The sequence below is a fragment of the Mesocricetus auratus genome, unplaced genomic scaffold (assembly GCF_017639785.1).
Source record: "Mesocricetus auratus isolate SY011 unplaced genomic scaffold, BCM_Maur_2.0 Super-Scaffold_100004, whole genome shotgun sequence".
Taxonomy (NCBI): domain Eukaryota; kingdom Metazoa; phylum Chordata; class Mammalia; order Rodentia; family Cricetidae; genus Mesocricetus; species Mesocricetus auratus.
In genome coordinates this window covers 70,959,246-70,981,120 of record NW_024429189.1, presented here as the reverse complement: position 1 = coordinate 70,981,120, position 21,875 = coordinate 70,959,246, and the positions used below count along the sequence as shown (strand labels likewise).

General features: G+C 37.4%; 1 protein-coding gene across 1 annotated transcript in view; it reads left to right on the top strand.

Moving 5' to 3' along the window:
* Caprin1 (cell cycle associated protein 1) overlaps window positions 1-19,821 on the top strand; it is a 34,155-nt gene extending 14,334 nt beyond the window's left edge. The window contains exons 5-19 of the mRNA XM_005064846.4: window positions 3,406-3,644; window positions 3,733-3,815; window positions 4,783-4,920; window positions 6,042-6,094; window positions 6,183-6,269; window positions 7,445-7,600; window positions 7,682-7,790; window positions 8,528-8,589; window positions 9,446-9,556; window positions 9,704-9,853; window positions 10,683-10,833; window positions 15,299-15,493; window positions 15,984-16,084; window positions 16,393-16,456; window positions 17,964-19,821. Of these exons, the coding sequence (XP_005064903.1) occupies window positions 3,406-3,644; window positions 3,733-3,815; window positions 4,783-4,920; window positions 6,042-6,094; window positions 6,183-6,269; window positions 7,445-7,600; window positions 7,682-7,790; window positions 8,528-8,589; window positions 9,446-9,556; window positions 9,704-9,853; window positions 10,683-10,833; window positions 15,299-15,493; window positions 15,984-16,084; window positions 16,393-16,456; window positions 17,964-18,028 (1,764 nt within the window). The 3' untranslated portion in view covers window positions 18,029-19,821. The remainder of the gene's footprint in view (window positions 1-3,405; window positions 3,645-3,732; window positions 3,816-4,782; window positions 4,921-6,041; window positions 6,095-6,182; window positions 6,270-7,444; window positions 7,601-7,681; window positions 7,791-8,527; window positions 8,590-9,445; window positions 9,557-9,703; window positions 9,854-10,682; window positions 10,834-15,298; window positions 15,494-15,983; window positions 16,085-16,392; window positions 16,457-17,963) is intronic.
* Window positions 19,822-21,875: the final 2,054 nt, after the last annotated feature.

Genomic DNA, 21,875 nt, shown 5'->3' with positions numbered 1-21,875 from the left:
GACTTTAACTTGTAGTTGTTATATATATAACATTTATGTGGGAGTGAGTGATTTCTGGTAGAGACCAGGAGACTATGATGGGTCCTGTTTGGAGTTTCTTTTTAAAGGCTTTCAGGGAAAGTGTTTTGGGAAGGGTAGTAGAACATGTAACATGAAAATAGAAGGATGGAGGAATAATGAGGATTGGAAGGAAGCAAGCAGGGATGGGGCCAACCATAGGGGAATGGGGCAGATGTGAGGGAGGATCAGTTAAAGCTAAGTATGAATGAAAAAATACCAGGAAGAAACCTGTTATTTTGTATGATAATTAAAAAATGATACACATGGGAAATACCAGACTAGTTTTGATTTGGTAAGTGAAAAATGCCTTTTACATGATGAGTAACAATTCTAACAGGATTTAGGAGACTTAAGTACTCAGAGCTCAGATTACTGATTCAAGAATGAGATTCACCTTGATTGAGTCCTGATTGGGTCTCTGTTATTTTTAATTATTAGTAAATGTTGTTCCTGTATTAAGCTTTCACAGAAAAATAGAGGTAATTGGGTAGAAGCAGGAGGGGGGGCCATTGTAGCACCTTAATTTTTTTCTAATCTACAAAATAGTAATGTACCCTTTTTATAAAGCTGTGCTTATGAGTGCTTGATACATAATATATTCCAAGCACTCAGTGTTATTGTCATACCTTATAATTGAGTACAGAGATATATTTGGTGATTTGCCTAAAAAAGAGAGTTTTTTCTTTCTTTTCTTTTTTTGAGACAAGAGTTCTCTGTGTAGCCCTGGCTATCCTGGAATTCACTCTGTAGACCATGCTAGCTAGCCTCAACAGTTTGCCTCCTCTGCTTCCTGAGTGCTGGGATTAAAGTTGTTTGTTACCATTAGCTGGTGATAATTGAAATTTTAACCAGTGGCTTAGTTTGTTTTGTGCCTATCTTAGTCACCGTTCTTTTGTTTTGAGACACACCATGCCCGAGGCAACTCTTACCAAAGAAAGCATTTATTTGGGGACTCGTTTTCAGTTATAGGAGTTTAGGGTTAACACCATTATCATGGTTTTAATAGCAGGGATGGTGCTGGAGAATTATCTGAGAGTTCTACATCTGGATCCATGGAGGGAGATAGAGAACTGGGCCTGCAGGGCTTGAGCTTTGGAAACCTCAAAGCCCACCACCCCTAGTGACTCTTCCTCTAGTAAGGCCATACTTACTCCAATAAGGCCCTACCCTCAGTCCTTCTCAGATACTGCCAATCCCCAGTGACTAAGCATCCAAATATATTAGTCTATGGGACCTATTCTTATTCAGACCACCACAGTTCCTTTTTAATAGATCAAAGATTGGACAATGTTTCTCAGTTTGAGACACTGGTAGTCCAAGACAGTGTAAGACTTTGGTATCTGGTGAGGTCTTTCTTAGAATTGTGTATTATAAGACAAAAGAGGGAAGAACAAGAGTGTGATCCTGCTTCCACAGCCTTTTTTCATAGCAACATTTGAAGTTCATCAAAGTGGTGTCCTTAGGACCGAAGTAATTGGTCAAAGACTTTACCTCCTAGCACTTGAATTTAGGTCTTTATATTTCCAACACTTAAATACAGGGTGTAGAAGGGGTTTACACAGAAACCATAGTAACCAAGTAGAAGACATTTGTACTTGTTTAGGTCAGAACTTTAAGTTCAATGAACCATATTTTCTCCCTGACCCTTTCTTTTCTAAATAAAGCTTATTTTTAAAAAATTCTGTTTAGTTAGTTTACTCTAATGCTTTGACATATTTTTTACAGCTATCAGACTTTATTTTGTATCTACAAAGAATAACTTTATCTCTAATCTATCTTATCTTGCTCTCACACTTTCTCTACTTGAGCTTATATTTCATTAAAATTATTATTATAAAAGAAACCTTTGGACAGGGTGTTGGTAGTACACGCCTTTAATTCCAGCACTCAGGAGGCAGAGGCAGGCGTGTCATAGAGAGCTAGTTTCAGGACAGTCTCCAAAGCCACAGAGAAATCCTGCCTCGAAACCCCTTCCTCCCCCCCTAAAAAAAAAAGAAAAAAAGAGAGAAACCTTTGGTCTAGGGAGTTGAGTTGGTAAAGTGAGGCCCTGAGTTAGATCCCAAGAACTCATATACAGATTAGGCATGGTGGCATTTGCTTGTAACCTTAGCACTAGGGAATTGAAGACAGATCCCTGGGACCTGCTTTCCAGTTATCCTATCATACTTGTTGACTGCCAGGCCAGGGAGAGACCCTGTGGATGGCACCTCGGAAAGGATGTCTGAGTTCTTCTGATCTTCTGATGTATGTGTGTGCATATGTTTACACATGTGCTCATCCATTTCAGTAGACGGACATTTTCACCTTGTAAGCTTACTTGCCCATCCTAACTTACATCCTGTCACTCTGTGTGTGTGTGTGTATTGTATATTTACTTTTCATTTATTGCTGTGATACCATTTATTTCCTCTGCTGCCAGTTAAATTATTTTGTTATTGCAATCTTCATTATTCCTCCATTCCTCTCTTTAAGTTAATTAATTTTTTTTTCCTTTTTTTAATATTTTTTTATTTTTTAGATTTATTTATTACATATACAGTGTTCTGTCTAAATGCCAGAAGAGGCCACCAGATTGAATGTAGATGGTTGTGAGCCACCATGTGGTTACTGGGAATTGAACTCAGGACCTCTGGAAGAGCAGTCATTGCTCTTAACCTCTGAGCCATCTCTCCAGCCCCTAATTAATTTTTTTTTAAGTTTATGCTTTATGGGTGTTTTGCTTGCTTGTGTGTCTGTACCACATTTATGTAGTATCTTTGGAGACCAGAAGAGGTCTCAGATCCATTGGAACTGAGGTGGTTGTAGTCTGCTCTGGGTGCTGGGAATGGAACCTGGATCCTCTAGAAGAGCAGGCAGTGCTTGTTGACTACCCCCCCCCCCAATTGCAATTCCCAAATTGTGGGTCTGTGTATCTCTACTTTTGTGTTTTCCTGTGTCAGTTCATTCTAGTGAAGTTTGAGATGGTGGGAAAGAGAGAAGGAAAACAGTGCCATGACTCTTGAAAGATCTTTGTTACACCTAACCTGATACTAAACTTGATAGAGGAGAGAAACAACTTGACTTTGCTGTCCTTTTCAGCCTTTCAAGAGAAGGACGAGGAAACCAAGAAAAACTGCTTAATACTTTATCTAATTTATGGTCCTTTTTCTGTCGGTATTTTTTTTTCCATTCATAAAGACTGAATTTTATTTGCTGTTTTTTCACATGCTGAAACTCCCCCTTCTGATATCATCAGTGATGGTTTGCAGCAAGGAGGAAGTGGTGGACTTTTGGCTTGTTCTTGCAAATTAGTAGAGGGTACTTAGGGGATTCTGATGCCTCCCTCACGTTTATGTTCTTTGGCAGATTCAGAAAACAATAAAGAAGACAGCACGTCGGGAACAGCTTATGAGAGAAGAAGCAGAACAGAAGCGCTTAAAAACTATTCTTGAGTTACAGTATGTATTGGATAAGCTGGGAGATGATGAAGTGAGAACTGATCTGAAACAAGGTTTGAACGGAGTGCCAATATTGTCTGAAGAGGAATTGTCATTATTAGATGAATTCTACAAGTTAGTCGACCCTGAGCGGGACATGAGTTTAAGGTATGGTGGTATCTGGTAATAGAATCTTAGCGATATTGCTCTAAATTGACAGTTGTAAGGTAGTTAATGTGTTCTTTGCTATTACAAGGTTAAATGAGCAATATGAACGGGCCTCTGTTCACTTGTGGGACTTGCTGGAAGGGAAAGAAAAGCCTGTGTGTGGAACAACCTGTGAGTATTTCAGCTAACTCTGATTTTGTAGCTAGGAATTTTTAAAATTCTTTTTCTATTTAATTGATATTGAAGACATTTTACAAGTATATGAATAACAATTTACATTTTGGGTATTTTTTTTGCACTTTTTTTTTGTTTTGCATGTCTCAGTGACATCCTTTGTTTCTTGTATTTGACATCCTTCTTTGGGCAAGACTTGTAAATTGCTTTTCTTCTGCCAGGAAATACTTCCCTCCTGTATACTTTTTTGTTAGCTTTGATAGTCTCATCCTGATTAGGCCTATCATTTTGATAACCCCTTCTGTTAGATTATAAAGTTGGTGTGCACTGGGCCTGGTGTTTTATGCCTTTAATCCCAGCACTTGGGAGGCAGAGGTAGGTGGCTCTTTGTGAGTTAGAGGCCAGCCTGGTTTACAAAGCAGGTTCCTGGAAAACAGGGCTCACAGAGAACCCTGTCTTGGAATTTCCCCCATAATAAAAAGAAAAGATTTATCTTTAATTATTTGTGTTGAGTATGTATGTATATGAGTATGCATATGAGTACAGGTTTCTGAGGTGACTTTATAGAGCATCAAATCCCTTAGATTTGACATTTAGATATTTGTGAGTCAACCTATGTTGAACCTAGGTCCTCTGTCCTCTCTCCTATAAGAGCAGCATGTAAGTACTTTTAATTCCTGAGCCATTTCTCCAGTGCCAAGAATGTGCCTAACACATATATAGTATGTGTAACAGAAATGCTTATTGAATAAATTAATAATCTCAGCTTTATTCCCTCTTTACTTGCCTACTAATGTCAGTAGGTTCCTATTTCTTTCCTATCATGCTATAATTCATGTATTTGTGTTTTACTAACAGATAGTTAATTTTTCTTACTGATATTTTGTAGGATATTACGTATTTTCAAATCTGGTATTGTTAGACATTGTAACACCATAATCCATGTTACTATTATTATTTTTAGATAAAGCTCTAAAGGAAATTGTTGAGCGAGTTTTTCAGTCAAACTACTTTGACAGCACTCACAACCATCAGAATGGGCTGTGTGAGGAGGAAGAGGCAGCCTCAGCACCTACAGTGGAAGACCAGGTAGCTGAAGCTGGTGAGTACTTGGGAAGATATGTATGAGCTTTAGTTTTGGTTTCTGGTTTACTTTCAATTTCTTTTGATATGTGTTTAGTGTGTGTGTCAGAGAGAGAGAGAGAGAGACATACAGACAGACACTTGTAGCATGACAAGATATATTTAGTAATCTGAAGAGTGTGTGTGAGAATCTGGTTATTGTATCTATTCACTTGGAGCATGGTAAGATACATTAGTATATAGCTTCTACCTGTCTGGAACTCCTACATCTCTGCCTGCCTCTGCCATGGAGTGCTGGGTTTTAAGGCAGGTGGATCTCTGTGAGTATGAGGCCATCTTGGTCTATGTAGTGAGTTCCAAGACAGCCAAAGTTACATAATGAGACCTGTTTTGAGGTGTATGGACATGCATGTTACTCCAGGCTCAATCTAGAAGGTTTTTATTTTCATTATGCCCACTCTAGAAACTACTGTTAATGCTAAACTAATCATCCTGGAATAAAGTAAAGAAACTTAAAACTACAGTTACTAACTATAAAAATGATAAAGTGTAAGAACTTCTCACTAATATATACATTATATATTATATATTTTCAGATTCCTTGATTATGTGATAGTAAAGTATTTTAGACTTTAAGTGGAACTGTTAACATTAAAACAATTTCGCACCCTTTTTGTTATCATTTGCAAGCTTTTTTCTTAAGAGCAGTTTTAGGTTCACAGTTGAATTGTTGGAGAGATGGCTCTGTAGTTAAGAACACTGAGGGTTTGATTCTGAGCACACACAGGATAGCTCACAACTGTCTTGTAGCTCTAGTTTAGAGGATCTGCCACTCTCTTCTGGACGCTGTGGGGACTGCACATGCAGGGGACACAGACATACATGTAGAAAAACCTTCATATACTTAAAAGCAATTTAAATTGGTATCTCTTTTCCCTACAATTATATAACTTCATTACTACAGTGTTAGAGATTGTATTTATTACACAAGACAAGCTTAATACTGTTATCACCTAAATATATGTGACTCCTCTTTTGCTCCTTGTTCCTTGTACATTCTGTAGATTTAGATAAGTATATAGTAGGTTTCCACCATTATAATTTCACTGACTTGCATAAATTTTTTCTTTTTAACTCTAGAACCTGAGCCAACAGAAGAATACACGGAGCAAAGTGAGGTAGAATCAACGGAGGTATGATTTCTTTAAAAAGTTTCTTTAATACTACCTTTATCTTTCTGTCTGGAAAATAGACATCCCAAACACTGGCTTTTCTTTTCAGTATGTCAATAGGCAGTTCATGGCGGAAACACAGTTTAGCGGTGGTGAGAAGGAGCAAGTAGATGAGTGGGCAGTTGAAACAGTTGAGGTAAGAGTTCTTTGTATTGTAAGGGTAATGTGTCTTTGGGTTTTTTTGAGACAGGATTCTCTGTAGCTTTGAGGCCTGTCCTGGCACTCGTTTTGTAGACCAGGCTGGTCTCAAGCTCGCAGAGATCTGCTTGCCTCTGCCTCCGACATTAAAGGTATGCGCCACCACCCCAGGCAAATGTTAATGTCTTTTGATGTTAGTGAGTTTTATCTGTTGTGATAAAAGGTTGTTAGTTTTTTGAATTATTGGTACATTTAATCTCTCAAAGTACATGATTTTGCTTTTGATTATCTCATTTTTAAAATTTATTTTTAACACATAGGAATGTTTGGCGTGAATATATTATTTGTTCATCATGTGTGTCTAATGCCATTCAAAAGCCAGAAGTGGGCACCAGACACTCTTGATTGAACCAGAGTTGTGAACTACCATGTGGGTTCTCGCAGTCGGGTCCCCTGAAAAGGAGCTAACTGTCCAGTTCCTTACTTGTTTCTTGATACCATGTTGTAGAAAAATCTGGGCTCTCCCACCTTAATGAAGAGTGTGTCACTGTCATCTTTGACTTTGAAAGCTGTTTTTGTTGCTAAACTTTATGGATTTCTGTTGTTACTTGATATAGTCTCTGTTATAAGTCCCTTTTAGGTCCTCATCTCTAGTTCATCATGCCCCTTCATATTTCTTTTTAGTTTGAAATAAAATAGATTGAAAAGTGAGCTAAATGCTGCATCCTAATTCTTTTAAGTTAACAAAACTAGAAGCATTGTATGTATTAATCCAAAATGTTAACTTTATTGTGTTCTTTTGAGGAACCTTTTTTTGTGGGGGTGGGGGAATGATGTAGGTCCTGGAGGAACAGTGGGTGCTCTCTAAAGCCTTTTAAAACCACTGTTGCTTTTGAAAGTGTTTATTTGGACCTTGAGGTACATGTTGGTGGTAGAGAACAATTTGTAGGAGTTGATTCCTTCTACCATGTGGGTGGTTCAGGGAAATTGAACTCCTGTCCTCAGGTTTGACTGGGAATGCTTTTATCTAAGAGCCATCTGTCTGCCCACCAGTCTTATTGGGGGAAGAGCTTGTTTTTTTTTTTTTTTTTTTTTGTTACAATATAGATTGCATATTTAGTGTTTGAGAAACAGCTGTGAGAATACTGGAGGGTTTTTTCTCTCCTATTTTAGGTGGTAAACTCACTTCAGCAGCAACCTCAGGCTGCATCTCCTTCAGTACCAGAGCCCCACTCTTTGACTCCAGTGGCTCAGTCAGATCCTCTTGTGAGACGACAGCGAGTACAAGATCTTATGGCACAAATGCAGGGGCCCTATAATTTCATACAGGTAAGTGTATTTTAGTAAGGTACTGCTAACAGTAACTTTAAATGTATGTTTGATGTAAATCACTTATATCCTGACTTGCAGGATTCAATGTTGGACTTTGAAAATCAGACACTTGACCCTGCCATTGTATCAGCACAACCTATGAACCCTACCCAAAACATGGAAATGCCTCAGCTGGTTTGTCCTCCAGGTTAGTAATGATGATTTAAAAACTGTATGTTATGTGTGTTTGTGCACATACATCTGTTTGCATGTTTGCACGTGGTGGTATATGTGTGCTGCATGAACAACTTTCAGGGGTCCCGACCTTTCCTACTATGGGTTCTGAGGAACGTATGTATATATGTATATGCCAGTGTGTTTGGGTGCCTGCAGAAGCCTGAGAGGGTTGGATTCCCTGAAGTTGAAGTTACTGGTGGTTGTGAGCCAACTGCTGTGGATGCTGGAACCTGAACTCCAGTCCTTTTGAAGAGCAGCAAGTGCTTACTTTACTTGCTGAGCTGTCTCTCTGGGACCAGACGAGGCAATCTGGGTGTGAGAACCAGGAAACACTAACTGCCAGACCATGTGGGATTTTGCAACTTTCAGAGATGGAATTTCTCAAAAGTACTGGCACTGTTTATTATCTGTTACTGCCTACCTTTTATTGGTACTTCTTTTTTTGTTACTGGCATCTTACTTTACCTAGCAAAACATAAAATAGAAACAACTATGAGAGTAAAACTAATCACTGCTGGTAACTAAAGTGCTTAGTGCTAATTTGAAAGCTGAAAATTACTTGTACTTTGCAACTTATTTTCTTGATATGAAAATGTATGTTCATTAGTTATTTGATTGTATAAATTTACTCTTAACACTGTTGTGTAATATAGATAAACTTTAAGAAATTGGATTTCCTCCTTAAGAAATTTAATTTTTTGTTTGCAGTTCATTCTGAATCTAGACTTGCCCAACCTAATCAAGTTCCTGTACAACCAGAAGCCACACAGGTAAGAAAGAATAAGAGTAGTTTCATTTACCATCCCACCCCAGGACTCTTTCTTAGTTAGCTTAGTTAATCTGGGATGCATTTGTTCATTTTCCAAGTGCTCTGTTACAGATTCATTGGCAATGGGTAGTTGCTAGAATTTATTTCCATGCTTATATCTGTTTTTCTTTTGGTGACTTAAATTTTTTTTTCATACTTCACACAGCAGGACCTTGTCTTAATTTTTTTAAATTGATAGTTGCATATGTAATAATCATTAAAGGGAAGCAAATGTCTTTATTTAAATTGTCAGTCAGTGGTGTCACACACCTTTAATCTAGCACTCAGGAGGCAGAGGCAGGTGGAGGTGGATCTCTGAGGTTGAGGCCAGCCTGGTCTACAGAGTGAGTCCAGGGCAGCCAGGGCCAGGCAGACCAACTTTTTCTGTCTTGAGATAAAACAAAACAAACAAACAAAAAACCCCAAACTTACCACCAACCAGTTGACTATTCAAGTTGGGGCTTTATACTTATTAGACAAAGGTTTAATTTGTCTTTGATTTAAATATCAGTATAGTTTGCAATTGTTAGGTGTTTATTTCATTTTGAACCAGTCTTAATATGTAGCCCTGACTGGCCTGGAACTTGCTATATAGAACTTAAAGTCACTGATTTGCCTCTGCTTTCCCCCAGTGCTGGGATTAAAGGTGTGCGTGTCACCCATCTAGTGTATTTTAAAGTATTATAGTCTTGAAATGTAGAGTGAAAGTCTATCTTACTTAGCAGTCGTATCTTTTCTTAGGGTTGGTATTATTTCTGTTTTTTAATGGTCAATGTTGTTAGAAGAAAATAAGGTTTTCAATCATTATTTCTGTATAGGTTCCTCTGGTTTCCTCCACAAGTGAAGGGTACACTTCGTCTCAACCCTTGTACCAGCCTTCTCATACTACAGAGCAGCGGCCACAAAAGGAGCCAATTGATCAGATTCAGGCAAGTCCTGTTGCCAAGCATGAATTGGCATGGTTCAGTGATTGTTTTGGGTTCTATTTTACTTTCATAAAACCAAAAATTTTAACATGTAAAATTTTGGAGTAAGCTTACCATTAAAGAATATTTGTTTACTCCTTTCCTGTTTAGGCAACAATATCTTTAAGTACAGACCAGACTACAGCATCATCATCCCTTCCTGCTGCTTCTCAGCCTCAAGTGTTCCAAGCTGGGACAAGTAAACCTTTGCATAGCAGTGGAATCAATGTAAATGCAGCTCCATTCCAGTCCATGCAAACGGTGAGTAATTAACAGTGTTTTAAGGTATGCCGTGAATCACAGTAGAGCGAACCTGGACTTTTTATCTGCTATTGTATCTGTGTTACATTTCCTGACCACTAGGCACTGATTGTTAGTCTTCTCAGTGATGAATTTGAGCCTTATGAGTCATTCTTTACTTTTTTAGCGTTGGCCTATAGGTTAAAAGATTTAACACAGTTTAAACAAAACAAAAAAGGCCAGAGAGGTGCATTGGGCAGTAAGGTTCTTGCTGCCAAGCCTTATATTCTAAGTTTAATTCCTGGAACTCACATGGTAGAATGAGACATTTAAGTTCTGCAGTTGTCTCTAACCTCCACATATGTAGTGCATACACATCAACAACACACATAAACTCTTCAAAACAAAAGGAGTGTTGTGTGCTTATGAAGTTAGAACCTAGATACATAACTTGACATTTTGCTCTTTTAGCTTAATCTTTATTTGATTGGAATGTTTGAAAGTAAAATGTAAATGTTATACTTCACTGATTCATCAATAATTATTTTTAAATTATATGATTAGTAGAAAAGTACTATAAACTGGATACAGTTGAATTAGTGCTCAACGGAATTCCTGAAGAATTAAGCACTTGGCATTTTTATTAATATATTAAAAATAAATTGAGCTAACAAATGATTCCTCATCAAAAATCTGGTATATATAAAAGCTTTCTGTTTGTAGTGTATATATTTTGAGATTTCTTGTGCCTTTTTTAAATTAGCATTTGAAGGAAAGCCAATATTGAGATATATTCCATCTCTAAAGCAAGATACAGGCATGAACCAATGGTTTACTTGATTTACTGCAGGTGTTCAATATGAATGCCCCAGTTCCTCCTGTCAATGAACCAGAAACTTTGAAACAGCAGAATCAATACCAGGCCAGTTATAACCAGAGTTTTCCCAGTCAGCCTCACCAGGTGGAGCAAACAGAGCTTCAACAAGATCAACTGCAAACTGGTAAGAAGGCCAGGGTGACTTTTTGTTGTTATTTTTTCAAGACAGGTTTCTTGGCTATCTTGAAACTCACTCTGAAAACCAAGCTGGCCTCAAACTCATAGAGATCTGCCTGCCTCTCCCTCTTGAGTGATGTGATCAAAGGTGTGCTCCACCACCACCCAGCCCAGGCTGACTTTCTTGTCAGTCTTTATTTCACTTTTGTGTTTTAAAATGATTTTTTTGAGATTATAATAAAATCTCACAGTGAGATAACAACATCCTTTTTCCTAATTTCTTCAAATCCTTCCAAGAATTCCCCCTTTCAAATCATTGCCATTTTTTCCTCTTCATTTGTTTATGTATCCCACATACATATTACAACCTGTTCAGTCTGTATGTTACTTGTATGTGTTCAGGGCTGACCATTTGGTATTGGGTAGTCAATTGCCCTGCTATTTGCTAAGGAAGACAGTTTGTTTTACTCTCAACTTTTCTCAGTTACTTATTGTTCTTTGTCTAGGGTTGAGGCCGCATGAGTTTCCTCACATTTGCTTTATATGTCTGTTGGTATCATTCTCACACAGTTCATGTTAAGGCATCCATGTTGGTAAGACTTCATGCGTGTAGCATCTGATGTTTCTAGAAGACAGAATCTCAAATCAAATTTGCCTATTTGGGCTCTTAACAGGTCCTACCTGCCCTCCTCTTTCAGTGATCCTGGACTTAAGGTCTGGGAGAGTTGCATTACAGATGAATCAGTTGGGACTGGGCCCCCACAGCTCTGCAGTTTGATTAGTGTGGGTTTTCTTTTATGATAGGGTTTCTCTATGTAACAGTTCTGGCTTTCCTGGAACTTGCTTTGGAGATCTGGTTGGCTTTGAACTAAAAGATCTGCCTGCCTCTTGCCTCCAAGTGCTGGGAATAAATTCGTTCATCACCACTGCCTGGCTGGTGTGGTTTTCTTTAATGATCTCCATTGAAAAGAGAAGTTTTCTTTCTAAGGGTGAGGACTATATTTATTTGTCTGGCTAGATACTGGGAACAGAGTGTAATTTTTAATTACTGTATTTTTGTGTAAATTACATTGTGCATGTGTGAGAGAGATGTGTTGGATGTGCATGCTGCAGCATGTATGTGGTGCTCAAGGGACACTTCTGTGGAATCCAGTTTCCTCCTTCATCTTAATGTGGGTCCTAGGAATTGAATTCAGTATGTCATGCTTCTGCACCAAGTTCCTTTAACCTGCTCATCCGTCTCATACTTTTGATAGTATTAGGGAGTTTAGGTTTTATTTACAGCAGCTGTAAATAGTATATCAATTAATGTTATAATTTTGCTACAATTAAAATTCTTACTGAATTATATAATCCTCTTGCTATTTTTTATGTAGCTTACTACCATGGTATTTGGTTGGCAGTAGGCCACTTACAAGCTTAGAAGCAATAGGTTGGCTTGGTTCTTAGTCTCTTTTGGATCTTTTTAGACAGGGTTTCTTTATCCCCAGCTGTCCTGGAAACTGGCTCTGTGTAGACCAGGCTGTCCTCTTAACTCAGATCTGCTTGTCTCTGCCTCCCGAGTATTGGAATCAAAGGCGTGTGCCCCACTGCCCAGCTTGGCTCACAAAAACTTTTGTTGACTGAAATTGGTAGATTACATTGAAATCCTTTTTGGCCAGTAGGGTCATAATTTTTAGGAGTTTTTTTTTTTATACATACACAATGCACTTACACAGAGGCAAAACACATGCACTTTAAAAATCTTGTTAAAAAGTAAAACTTACATTGTTCATATGCACACATGTTCCATGGTATGCATGTGGCATCCTGAGGACAACTTTAGAGTCAGTTCTTTTCTTGTAGTGTCAGTCATAGGCTTTTGGGGCAAACCCTTTTATGCGAGAGCCAGCTCACCAGTTCTGAACTGTTTCTATGAACTGTAGTCACTACAGTATAATCCCCTTAGTTCCTGTGCACTTCCTGGGTTTTGACTTCTTTCAGTGCTGGATGCAAGTGTTGCCTCATGAATACTTACTTCCAACACTCATTCATCTTTTATTAGAGTAATAAAACTTTAAAGTGGACAAAACTGATCCCTTGTGTCTGGAAAATTCCCTGGTGTGTCCTAGGACTGGTATTAATTTGAATAAAATCTAATTAGTAACTTGTTCTGTTCCTGTATGAGAAAAAGTACCTGGCAAAGAATCTTTTTTTTTTTTTTTTTTTTTTTTTTTAAATCTTTTGAGACAGTGCCTGGAACTTTCTTTATAGAACAGGCTGGCCTGGAATACACAGATTTTCTGTCTCTGAATTCTGATTGTGAAGGTATGCACCACTATGTCTGGCTTGGCTTTTCCATATTCTACTTTATAAGCAAATAAATAGAAATCCCGCTCTACTGAAATAAAGATCAAGTTTTTGTTTTCATTTATTAATTTATTTTGGTGAAAATTTTCTTTATAGGCATGGTGATGTCATGTATGACTTTTAATTTCGGTACACAGGAGGCAGAGGCAGGTGAATCTCTTAAGTCTGAGGCTAGCCTGGACATCTAGTTTTCCGGCTAGTCAGGGCTACATTGTGAAATTTTTGTTCTCAAACAACAAAGTTTATGATTTATTAGCATTAGATGTTTGATTTATATACCTGTTACTATTTTTGTTTTTATTTCTTTGTTTATGAGTCCCTGAACTACTCCTAGTGTTTGGCTGTAGGTCTCCACATCTGTTTCCATGAGTTGCTGGGTGAAACCTCTCTGACAGTCGAACTAGGCACTAATCCATGAGTATAGCAGAATATCATTTTACGTGTCGGAGTTTTGCCTGCATGTTTGTGTACCATGTACTTTCCTTGTTGCCGGAGTAGGTCAGAAGACGACTTTGAATTCTTGGAGTCACAGATGGTTTTGACCCTCCATATGGGTGGCAGGGTAATTAGCTCAGATCCCCTTGAAGAACAGGTAGTGCTCTTAACTGCTGAGCCTTCTCTGGAGAACCTTAATACAATTCTTAATGATAAAAATGTGGTGATAGCTGGGCAATGGTGGCATACAGCTTAGCACAGAGAGTCAGATCTCTGTGAGTTCAGAGCCAGCTTGGTCTACAGAGCAAGTTCCAGGACAGCTAGGTCTGTTATACAGAGAAACACTGTGTTTTGGTTTTTTGACATAGGGTTTCTCTGTATAGCTTTATAGACCAGGCTGGCCTTAACCTTACAAAGCTTTGCCTACCGCTGCCTCTTGAGTGATGGGATTAAAGTAGTGTGCTACTACCACCGGACGAAACCTTGTCTTGAAAAACCAAAGGGTGTGGGGAGGTGTGATTTGATGGTAGGTATGATGGTGCATATTTATAATCCAGTCCTTGAGAAACTGAGGCAGAAGAGTTCAAGGACAGCCTATATGTTACGTAGTGAAATTTGTCTCAAGACAACAGCAAAAATATAATTTGAAAATTCGTAGTAAATTAATTTGTATTTGACATTTGCTTAATTTTATGTTGTATATAATCAAGGATAATCTGTATAGATTATGTCATGAGTAATATATAGTATAGCTAAGTAGATTGAAAGGAACCATAATCCTTGATTTTTCTCTGCATAGGCATTTTGTGGCTTTTTTCATGGCAGAGAAAAAGTACTGTCTGGAATTTCTTGGGGAGGGTGAGTGGGTGGGTGGGGGTGCATGACTTAAATTTCCAGGTATTGGTGGTGTTGGAGGTACAGTTTGAGGTCATTTTTGGTTCGGTTATTTTCCTCAACTTCCAACGTACTTAGGATTTTTCCCCCTCTCCTGTGAATTATATACACTCAAATAATAATCAGATAATATACATCAGTATTTGATGTTTGACTTTGTATAACGCTTCAAAGTGGCGGTGTGTGAGACGGGGTGGTGGGTGTAAAGTAAAATTAGCCTTCTTAGGACCAGCCCTTCCAGTAAGGGTTAGTACCATTTAGCACTACTTGTCATTTTAGATAGGCACCAAAAGATGTAAGTTGAAAATCTAATGTTTCAGTTACAAAACTGATGACTTTATTTTTATATAGCCACTTAACAATGAGTATGCTTTTGTGTGTTTCACTGTGTGCCAAGGGAAATCAGCTTATTATTAAGGAGGTTTATAATGAAAAAATGACATAAACTATTTCATCATTAATTTTGTGAATTATGGCGTCTACTTTTGTTAAAAGGACAGTTACTTTCAGAAGGTGTTGGTAATATAGAGCCTTTTCCAACTGTATGTGTGGAAGAATGGCATTGGAAGCTCTGCTTTCCAAGGTCTAGAATTACTATTGGGGAAAACACCCACTTTAGTTTAATGAGAGAAGTAGGGTCTTTTTAGTGTTATAGTTTTTTATTAATAGGAAATTTATTTGAATAATTGAACTTTGAGAATAGAATATAGAATATTTTGTATAATTCAGAAAGTATGTGGGAAAAAGAACAGTAATGAACTCTGGGTTTATGTATGTATATTTTCCTTTAACAGTGGTTGGCACTTACCATGGTTCCCAGGACCAGACCCATCAAGTGCCTGGTAACCACCAGCAGCCCCCCCAGCAGAACAGTGGGTTTCCACGTAGCAGTCAGCCTTATTACAACAGTCGTGGTGTGTCCCGAGGAGGGTCTCGTGGTGCCAGAGGCTTGATGAATGGATACAGGGGACCTGCCAATGGATTTAGAGGTAAACAAATAAAGCAAGTTCTGATTACTTTGTGGTGTTTCGAGTCTTATAATTTGTAGAATCATGTCCCATGATTTTTGGGAAAGAGTTGCCTCTCTGTGTTAGTCCCTTAATGAGTAATTTAAGCATTTGAGGTTGGAAGTGTGTTACATGTGTGTGGCGTCAAACTCGGATCGGATCTCCCTGCACGTGTCTCTTGAGTGCTGGGATTAAAGGCGTGTGCCATCATGCCTGGCTTATTTTGACCAGTTTTTTAAATGACTGGGAGAGAAAACACTGAGTTGTTACACAGGTGTTTGTTTATAGGTTTGTCTGTATTACCAGTTTGTTTAGGTGTGTGTGCTCATTCGTAGGTGGACAAAACAGGTGGTACTTATATTGATAAGCAGATGGAATCAAGACAGGGAATTCATTTTAAGTAGTGTTGCTTCCCTTTAAGAAAGCCAGAGTCCTTGTAAGAAAAAGTAAATTATTTCCTTGTCTTAAATAGGAGGATATGATGGTTACCGCCCTTCGTTCTCAAACACTCCAAATAGTGGCTATACACAGTCTCAGTTCAGTGCTCCCCGGGACTATTCTGGCTACCAGCGGGTATGTAAACATATGGTGGATCTTGGTAACTAAGTGATTTGGGCTTAGTTTTCTGGTGTCCAATATACCTTGTTCTAAAAGTGATGGCTGTTATTTTTTGTTTGTTTTTAACAAACACTCATCTGTAAACAGTTGTAGATTGCTATAAGTGGTAATGTAAACATTCTTGAGTTTAATAGAAGCATAGTAAGAACAGAGTAACTTAGATGTCTAGGAGGAGTTGGGTATTCTGCTAGTGTTAGCTATGAGACTAGGTATAGGTATACAAAATCATTTTCCTTTTCAATACTAACTAGCTTGTCTTTTAGGATGGATATCAGCAGAATTTCAAGCGAGGCTCTGGGCAGAGTGGACCACGGGGAGCCCCACGAGGTAATATTTTGTGGTGGTGATCCTAGCTCCTATGTGGAGCTTCTGTTCTGGCCTTGGAAGAGCTGTTCATAGACTGCATGTAGGTTATATGTTAGGAGTGCATTTATCTTTTCCCGACTTGTTGCTAAAGATTAAATGAAATGCTCTGTTTCTAAAATTTCATCTTGAATCCAAATTTTAATTTTTGACTGACTATCCCTGTTATTGTCTTGAAAATCCGAACATTTTCTCTGCCTCAGAAAAGTGTTTTCCAACTGGAAATTTATTTTTCAGGTCTTAAAACCTGCTAAATGTTTTTAGGAAGTACTTACTGAAACTTTTTGTAAGACATTTTTGGAATGAGATTGAACATTTATATAAATTTATTACCCTCTTTGATTTTTGAAACATGCATATTATATTTTAGGCTCAAAAGCCCTTTAGGCCAGATAAGCCACAGGTATATCTAGAGAACCATTTAGAAGTGACAAACTAATTGTAATTTGAATGTTTTTAAGACCAATGTTAGCAACCTAAATATCAAATGTATTTCTGATGTTTAAATAGAACTTCCAAATTCTTTACAACTTAATTGCATTAGCATTAAACATTAGAAGTTTAGTCTTTTGTTTCACTTGTCTTTCAAGTGTGGAAAATAATTTCTCACCTAGGCAGGAAGTTAATCTGTTGAACAATTAATTACAGACAGCATTTCATGTAATCTGAAGTTCTAAATGGTTCTCTGATTAAGGGAGGTTAAAGAATTAGGTTTCTAACAGTTATTGGCTGGCCATGACTTGTATAAAATGTATATTAAGGAGGAATTATAAAGTACTTTAATTTGAATGCTATTAGCAATCAAGCATTATGGAAGTACTTTAAAAAGTTAGCAGGTCACTTGGGAAATACTGACTTGAAGTATCAAAGGTATTTGCATGTGAATGTGGGTTGTGTTCTTCTCCCACCTTGTAGCGCATTCTATGAAAGTTGAGTTAACTGATAGATAAAATATGTTTTAACAGCATGTAAAAAGTTATTTTACCTGTTACAAGTCTATACAATTTTGAATGTTATATAGTTTCTTAACAGTTTAGGTAAAAAGGTCTGTTCATTCTGGTGCTTTTATTAATTTTGATAGTATGATGTTACTTACTATTGAAATGTAAGCTAGCGTGTACATTAGAATGTAAGCTCCATGAGAGCAGGTACCTTGTCTGTCTTCACTGCTGTATCTATTCCCAACGCCTCATGACAGTGCCTGGCACATAGTAGGCACTCAATAAATACTTGTTGAATGAATGAATGAATGAGTACTGGTGGAATACTCCATTAGCTCAACTCTTCTTTTAGCTAGATACCATGACAACTCCCAGGACAGGTGAAACTTGAACACTGAAGAATTGGCCTCTTAGGCCTAATAATGTGCTGACAAGCTGCCCACATGCTTCTTGACTTCAGATGAAACTCTGCTTGAAGGCAAAACACGTAATACTTGAAAGAAAAATCAAATGCCATTTTTGTCTTCTAGGTCGTGGAGGGCCCCCAAGACCCAACAGAGGGATGCCGCAAATGAACACTCAGCAAGTGAATTAATGTGATTCACAGGATTATGTTTAATCGCCAAAAACACACTGGCCAGTGTACCATAATATGTTACCAGAAGAGTTATTATCTATTTGTTCTCCCTTTCAGGAAACTTATTGTAAAGGGACTGTTCATCCCATAAAGACAGGACTACAAATTGTCAGCTTTATATTACCTGGATATGGAAGGAAACAATTTTTACTCTGCATGTTCTGTCCTAAGCGTCATCTTGAGCCTTGCACACGATACTCAGATTCCTCACCCTTGCTTAGGAGTAAAACATTATATACTCATGGGTGATAATATCTCCACAGTTATTTGAAGTGGCTTGAAAAACAAAAAGCAAGTTTGACTTTTTGATATTGGATAAAATCTACAATCAGCCCTAGAATTATTCAATGGTAATTGACAAAGTTAAAGCATTTTCCTTGAAAGGAAGATGGAAGGAGGAGTGGAGTGTGGTTTGGCAAAACAACTGCATTTCACAGCTTTTCCCGTTAAATTGGAGCACCGACTGATTAGAAGCATACCAAATTATGCATGGGTCCTTAATCACACAAGTGAAGCTGGCTATCAGCCTTGACATAGCACTAGTCATCTGGCCAAACAACTGTGATTAAAAACACATGTAAATTGCTTTTTAGTAGCGAATATGGCATAAGACAAAGACAAAATGCAAATTAGGCTTTGATTGGCTCTTCTGGAAAAATATGCACCAAATATGGGGTATAATCTGGATGGGTTGCTTCTGTATTCAATGTGAACTACTTAGATACCTTTTGAACACTTAACAGTTTCTCTGAAACAGTGACTTACATGAGGATTGGTACTGTTTGTCATTCCTCACTATAATGTGCATTGTGGTCACTAATCCTTGAATCTTCTGTATTGTTACTTAAATCGGTATAGGTACTGATGAAAATCTCTAATGGATGGATAATCATAACACTTTTGGTCACATGTTTTTCTTCTGCAGCCTGAAAGTTCTTAAAAGAAAAGGATGCCTGCTGCTACCACCCTTTTAAAATTGCTATCTTTTGAAAAGCACCAGTATGTGTTTTAGATTGATTTCCCTGTTTTAGGGAAATGACAGACAGTAGTTTCAGTTATGATGGTATAAGCAAAACAATAAAACATGTTTCTAAAAGTTGTATCTTGAACCACTGGTGTTCCACAGCTAGCAGCTAAAGTGATTCACCACACGCATTGTTAGTGTCACAGACTTTGTGGTTATGTCTAGCAGCTGTTTGTGAAGGACTTTTATCTTTTTGTCTGATTTCATCTTAATTGAATTCTTCTTTTCTTGTGGAGACATTTACGTTCAAAGTGTTGATTCTTTGCCTTAGATGCATAGGGAGAGTGTGCAGTTTGATGGAGATGGAAAGTTTAGCAGTGTTTAGCCAATTGTTCTGTGTTGGAATTTGTGCTAGCAGTTTGATCACTAGTTCTGTGTGCCTCTGAACTTAATGCTGCTTGTTGTCCCATTCCATTTTACTTCATGGAGAATTAATTCCTTATGTTAAGCAAAGGCTACTAAGTTAATGTTTTCTGTACAGAAAATTAATTTTACTTTTAGCCTTTAGCACACAATTTTTTAAATGCAGGTAATCAGTTACTCAACAACAAAACAAAATTATTCTCAGATATTCATCATTAGACAACTGGAGTTTTTGTTGGTTTTGTTGCCTACTAAAAATGGTTAGGCTGTTGAACATTCCACATTCAAAAATTTTGTAGGGTGGCGGATAATGGGGAAGCTTCAATGTTTATTTTAAAATAAATAAAATAAGTTCTCGACTTTTCTCGTGTGGTTGTGGTACATCATATTGGAAGGGTTATCTTTACTTTTGCCAAGAGTGTTTTGTCAGCACCTCCCCTTGTGTGCTTTAAATGACATCAACCTGGGATGTACCACAACCATATGTTAGCTGCATTTTAGTGGGATGCATAAAATATTTGTGGTCTATTGAATTATTCCTAGATGATGTGTACTTTTAAAGTACTACAGAAAATAAATTTGCTATATATGTAGAAAATAATTTCATGATATTTAGAAATCATTATCAAAGTAAAATAAGTTCTTTAGTATTGAATTTGAGTTTTGAGGTGAATGTGGAGAATGTTGTTTCAGGCTCCTACACATAGTGTAGGCCAAGTATGTGTACAATGTGTAGTTTGATGACATTTTTTTAAGAGTTGCTTATTCCTTTCAAGAGTACCATATAATTAGGTGTTATTCTACCGTTACAGGTTTAATATGTAAAACTTTTTTTAATATTGCAATTCAGCCTTGTTTTGTTTCTTAAGGAATTTCTCACTGGACAGAACTACTAAAGTAATTGCATTAAGACCTGACTTTGATATTCAGTATCTTGTGTAAGATGCAATTACTTGTCTAGATGCAGAAGACCTTTTGTTTAGTCAAATACATATTTTAGCAGAATACAGGGAAATGATTGTCACACAGTGTAGTAAGAATATAAAAGATCTTGTACATGCATAATTTCTAGTATGTATATATACTACATGTATAATGAAACCCCTCCTCAAAAAAAAAACTTTGTTAAAGGTAGTATGTGATTGGTTACTTTTTGTTTAGGGCTATTTTATTACCAGGCCCTAAATATTCCTAAAAAAAAGAAGAGTTTTTCTTTCTCTTGATCATTATATCTTGATATTAAAACACATGACCTTCCAATGATTGTAGTAAGTTAATTCTATAGTTCTTTTGTCTCCATATATGTACATAAACATATATGTACTCATACAATGCTATTGTATAGACTTCAAGGAGACATGAGAATGTATGCTTATTCTCAGGTTCATTCATTAAGGTGCTTAGCTGACAACCAATTAATAAGTGCAGAATATAGTTGAGCAGCTTTGTCTGTGCACCAGGCAATTTGTATGTATTGTCCGTTATATTTTCTGTGGTCCATCTGATTAAGGGAAATGGGTATAGATATGACTGAACTCATGCCCTTCATTTCAACCTTCAGCTTCTGAATTTGTATCCCACTTAAGTTATTAAGTTAAGTACTTTTAGTTTTGTTGAGTATAAGTTCTATTCAATCAGTACTGCCCTTGAGCATGTTCCCTTCGTGGAGTTAATGGGATTGAAATCTAGAACAATTAGGCTTTTCCTTTACTAGTTTGAATTTATAAAACATCCTGGAAAAGACTAGAGAATGTTTTAAACTTCATTAAATTATATGACAACTTGATTGCTCATAATCCTTGAGCAAAGCTTGAGTTGCATACATCCTAAGGAAAACTAAAATGCTTTTTGTGAGAGAAGATCCTGGGTCTGGTCTTTTAAAGAAAAAGGCTAGATGACTGTATGTATTCAAACTTGATACTAGAAGTACTGTATATTAATAAGCTGCTTCGCAGCTCACCCAGTTTCCTGCAGCAGCCTTTGTCTCACACTAACATTGAAAGAAGCAGTTTTCCCAGACGCACTTAAAAGTCAGTTTTTGGTATTTTTATTTGACCAATTTTCTGTAAGTACTATGTTTAGGAAGACAACCTGAACCTTTATTAGCATGTTTGGGTATCCTTTGCCAGGTATTATGGCCAGTGTTAACCATTCAATGGTGACAGAAGCCAGTCTGGGCACTGATGAGGTGGGCCAAATGTGTGTGGTAAGTGGCATGATTCAGGTGTGGTTATTGATAATAAATATGCACCCTAGTCAGTGTGATCAGGAGAGACTTCATCGAAAGAGTTAATTGAACTAAGATACATGAATGAGGAATGGTAAACTGGATAAAACTGAAGAGACGCAAAGGGGCCCACACTTCAGTGACTGCTGTTTGGTTTAAGTGTTAGCAAGATTTGGCTGGGGCAACTCATC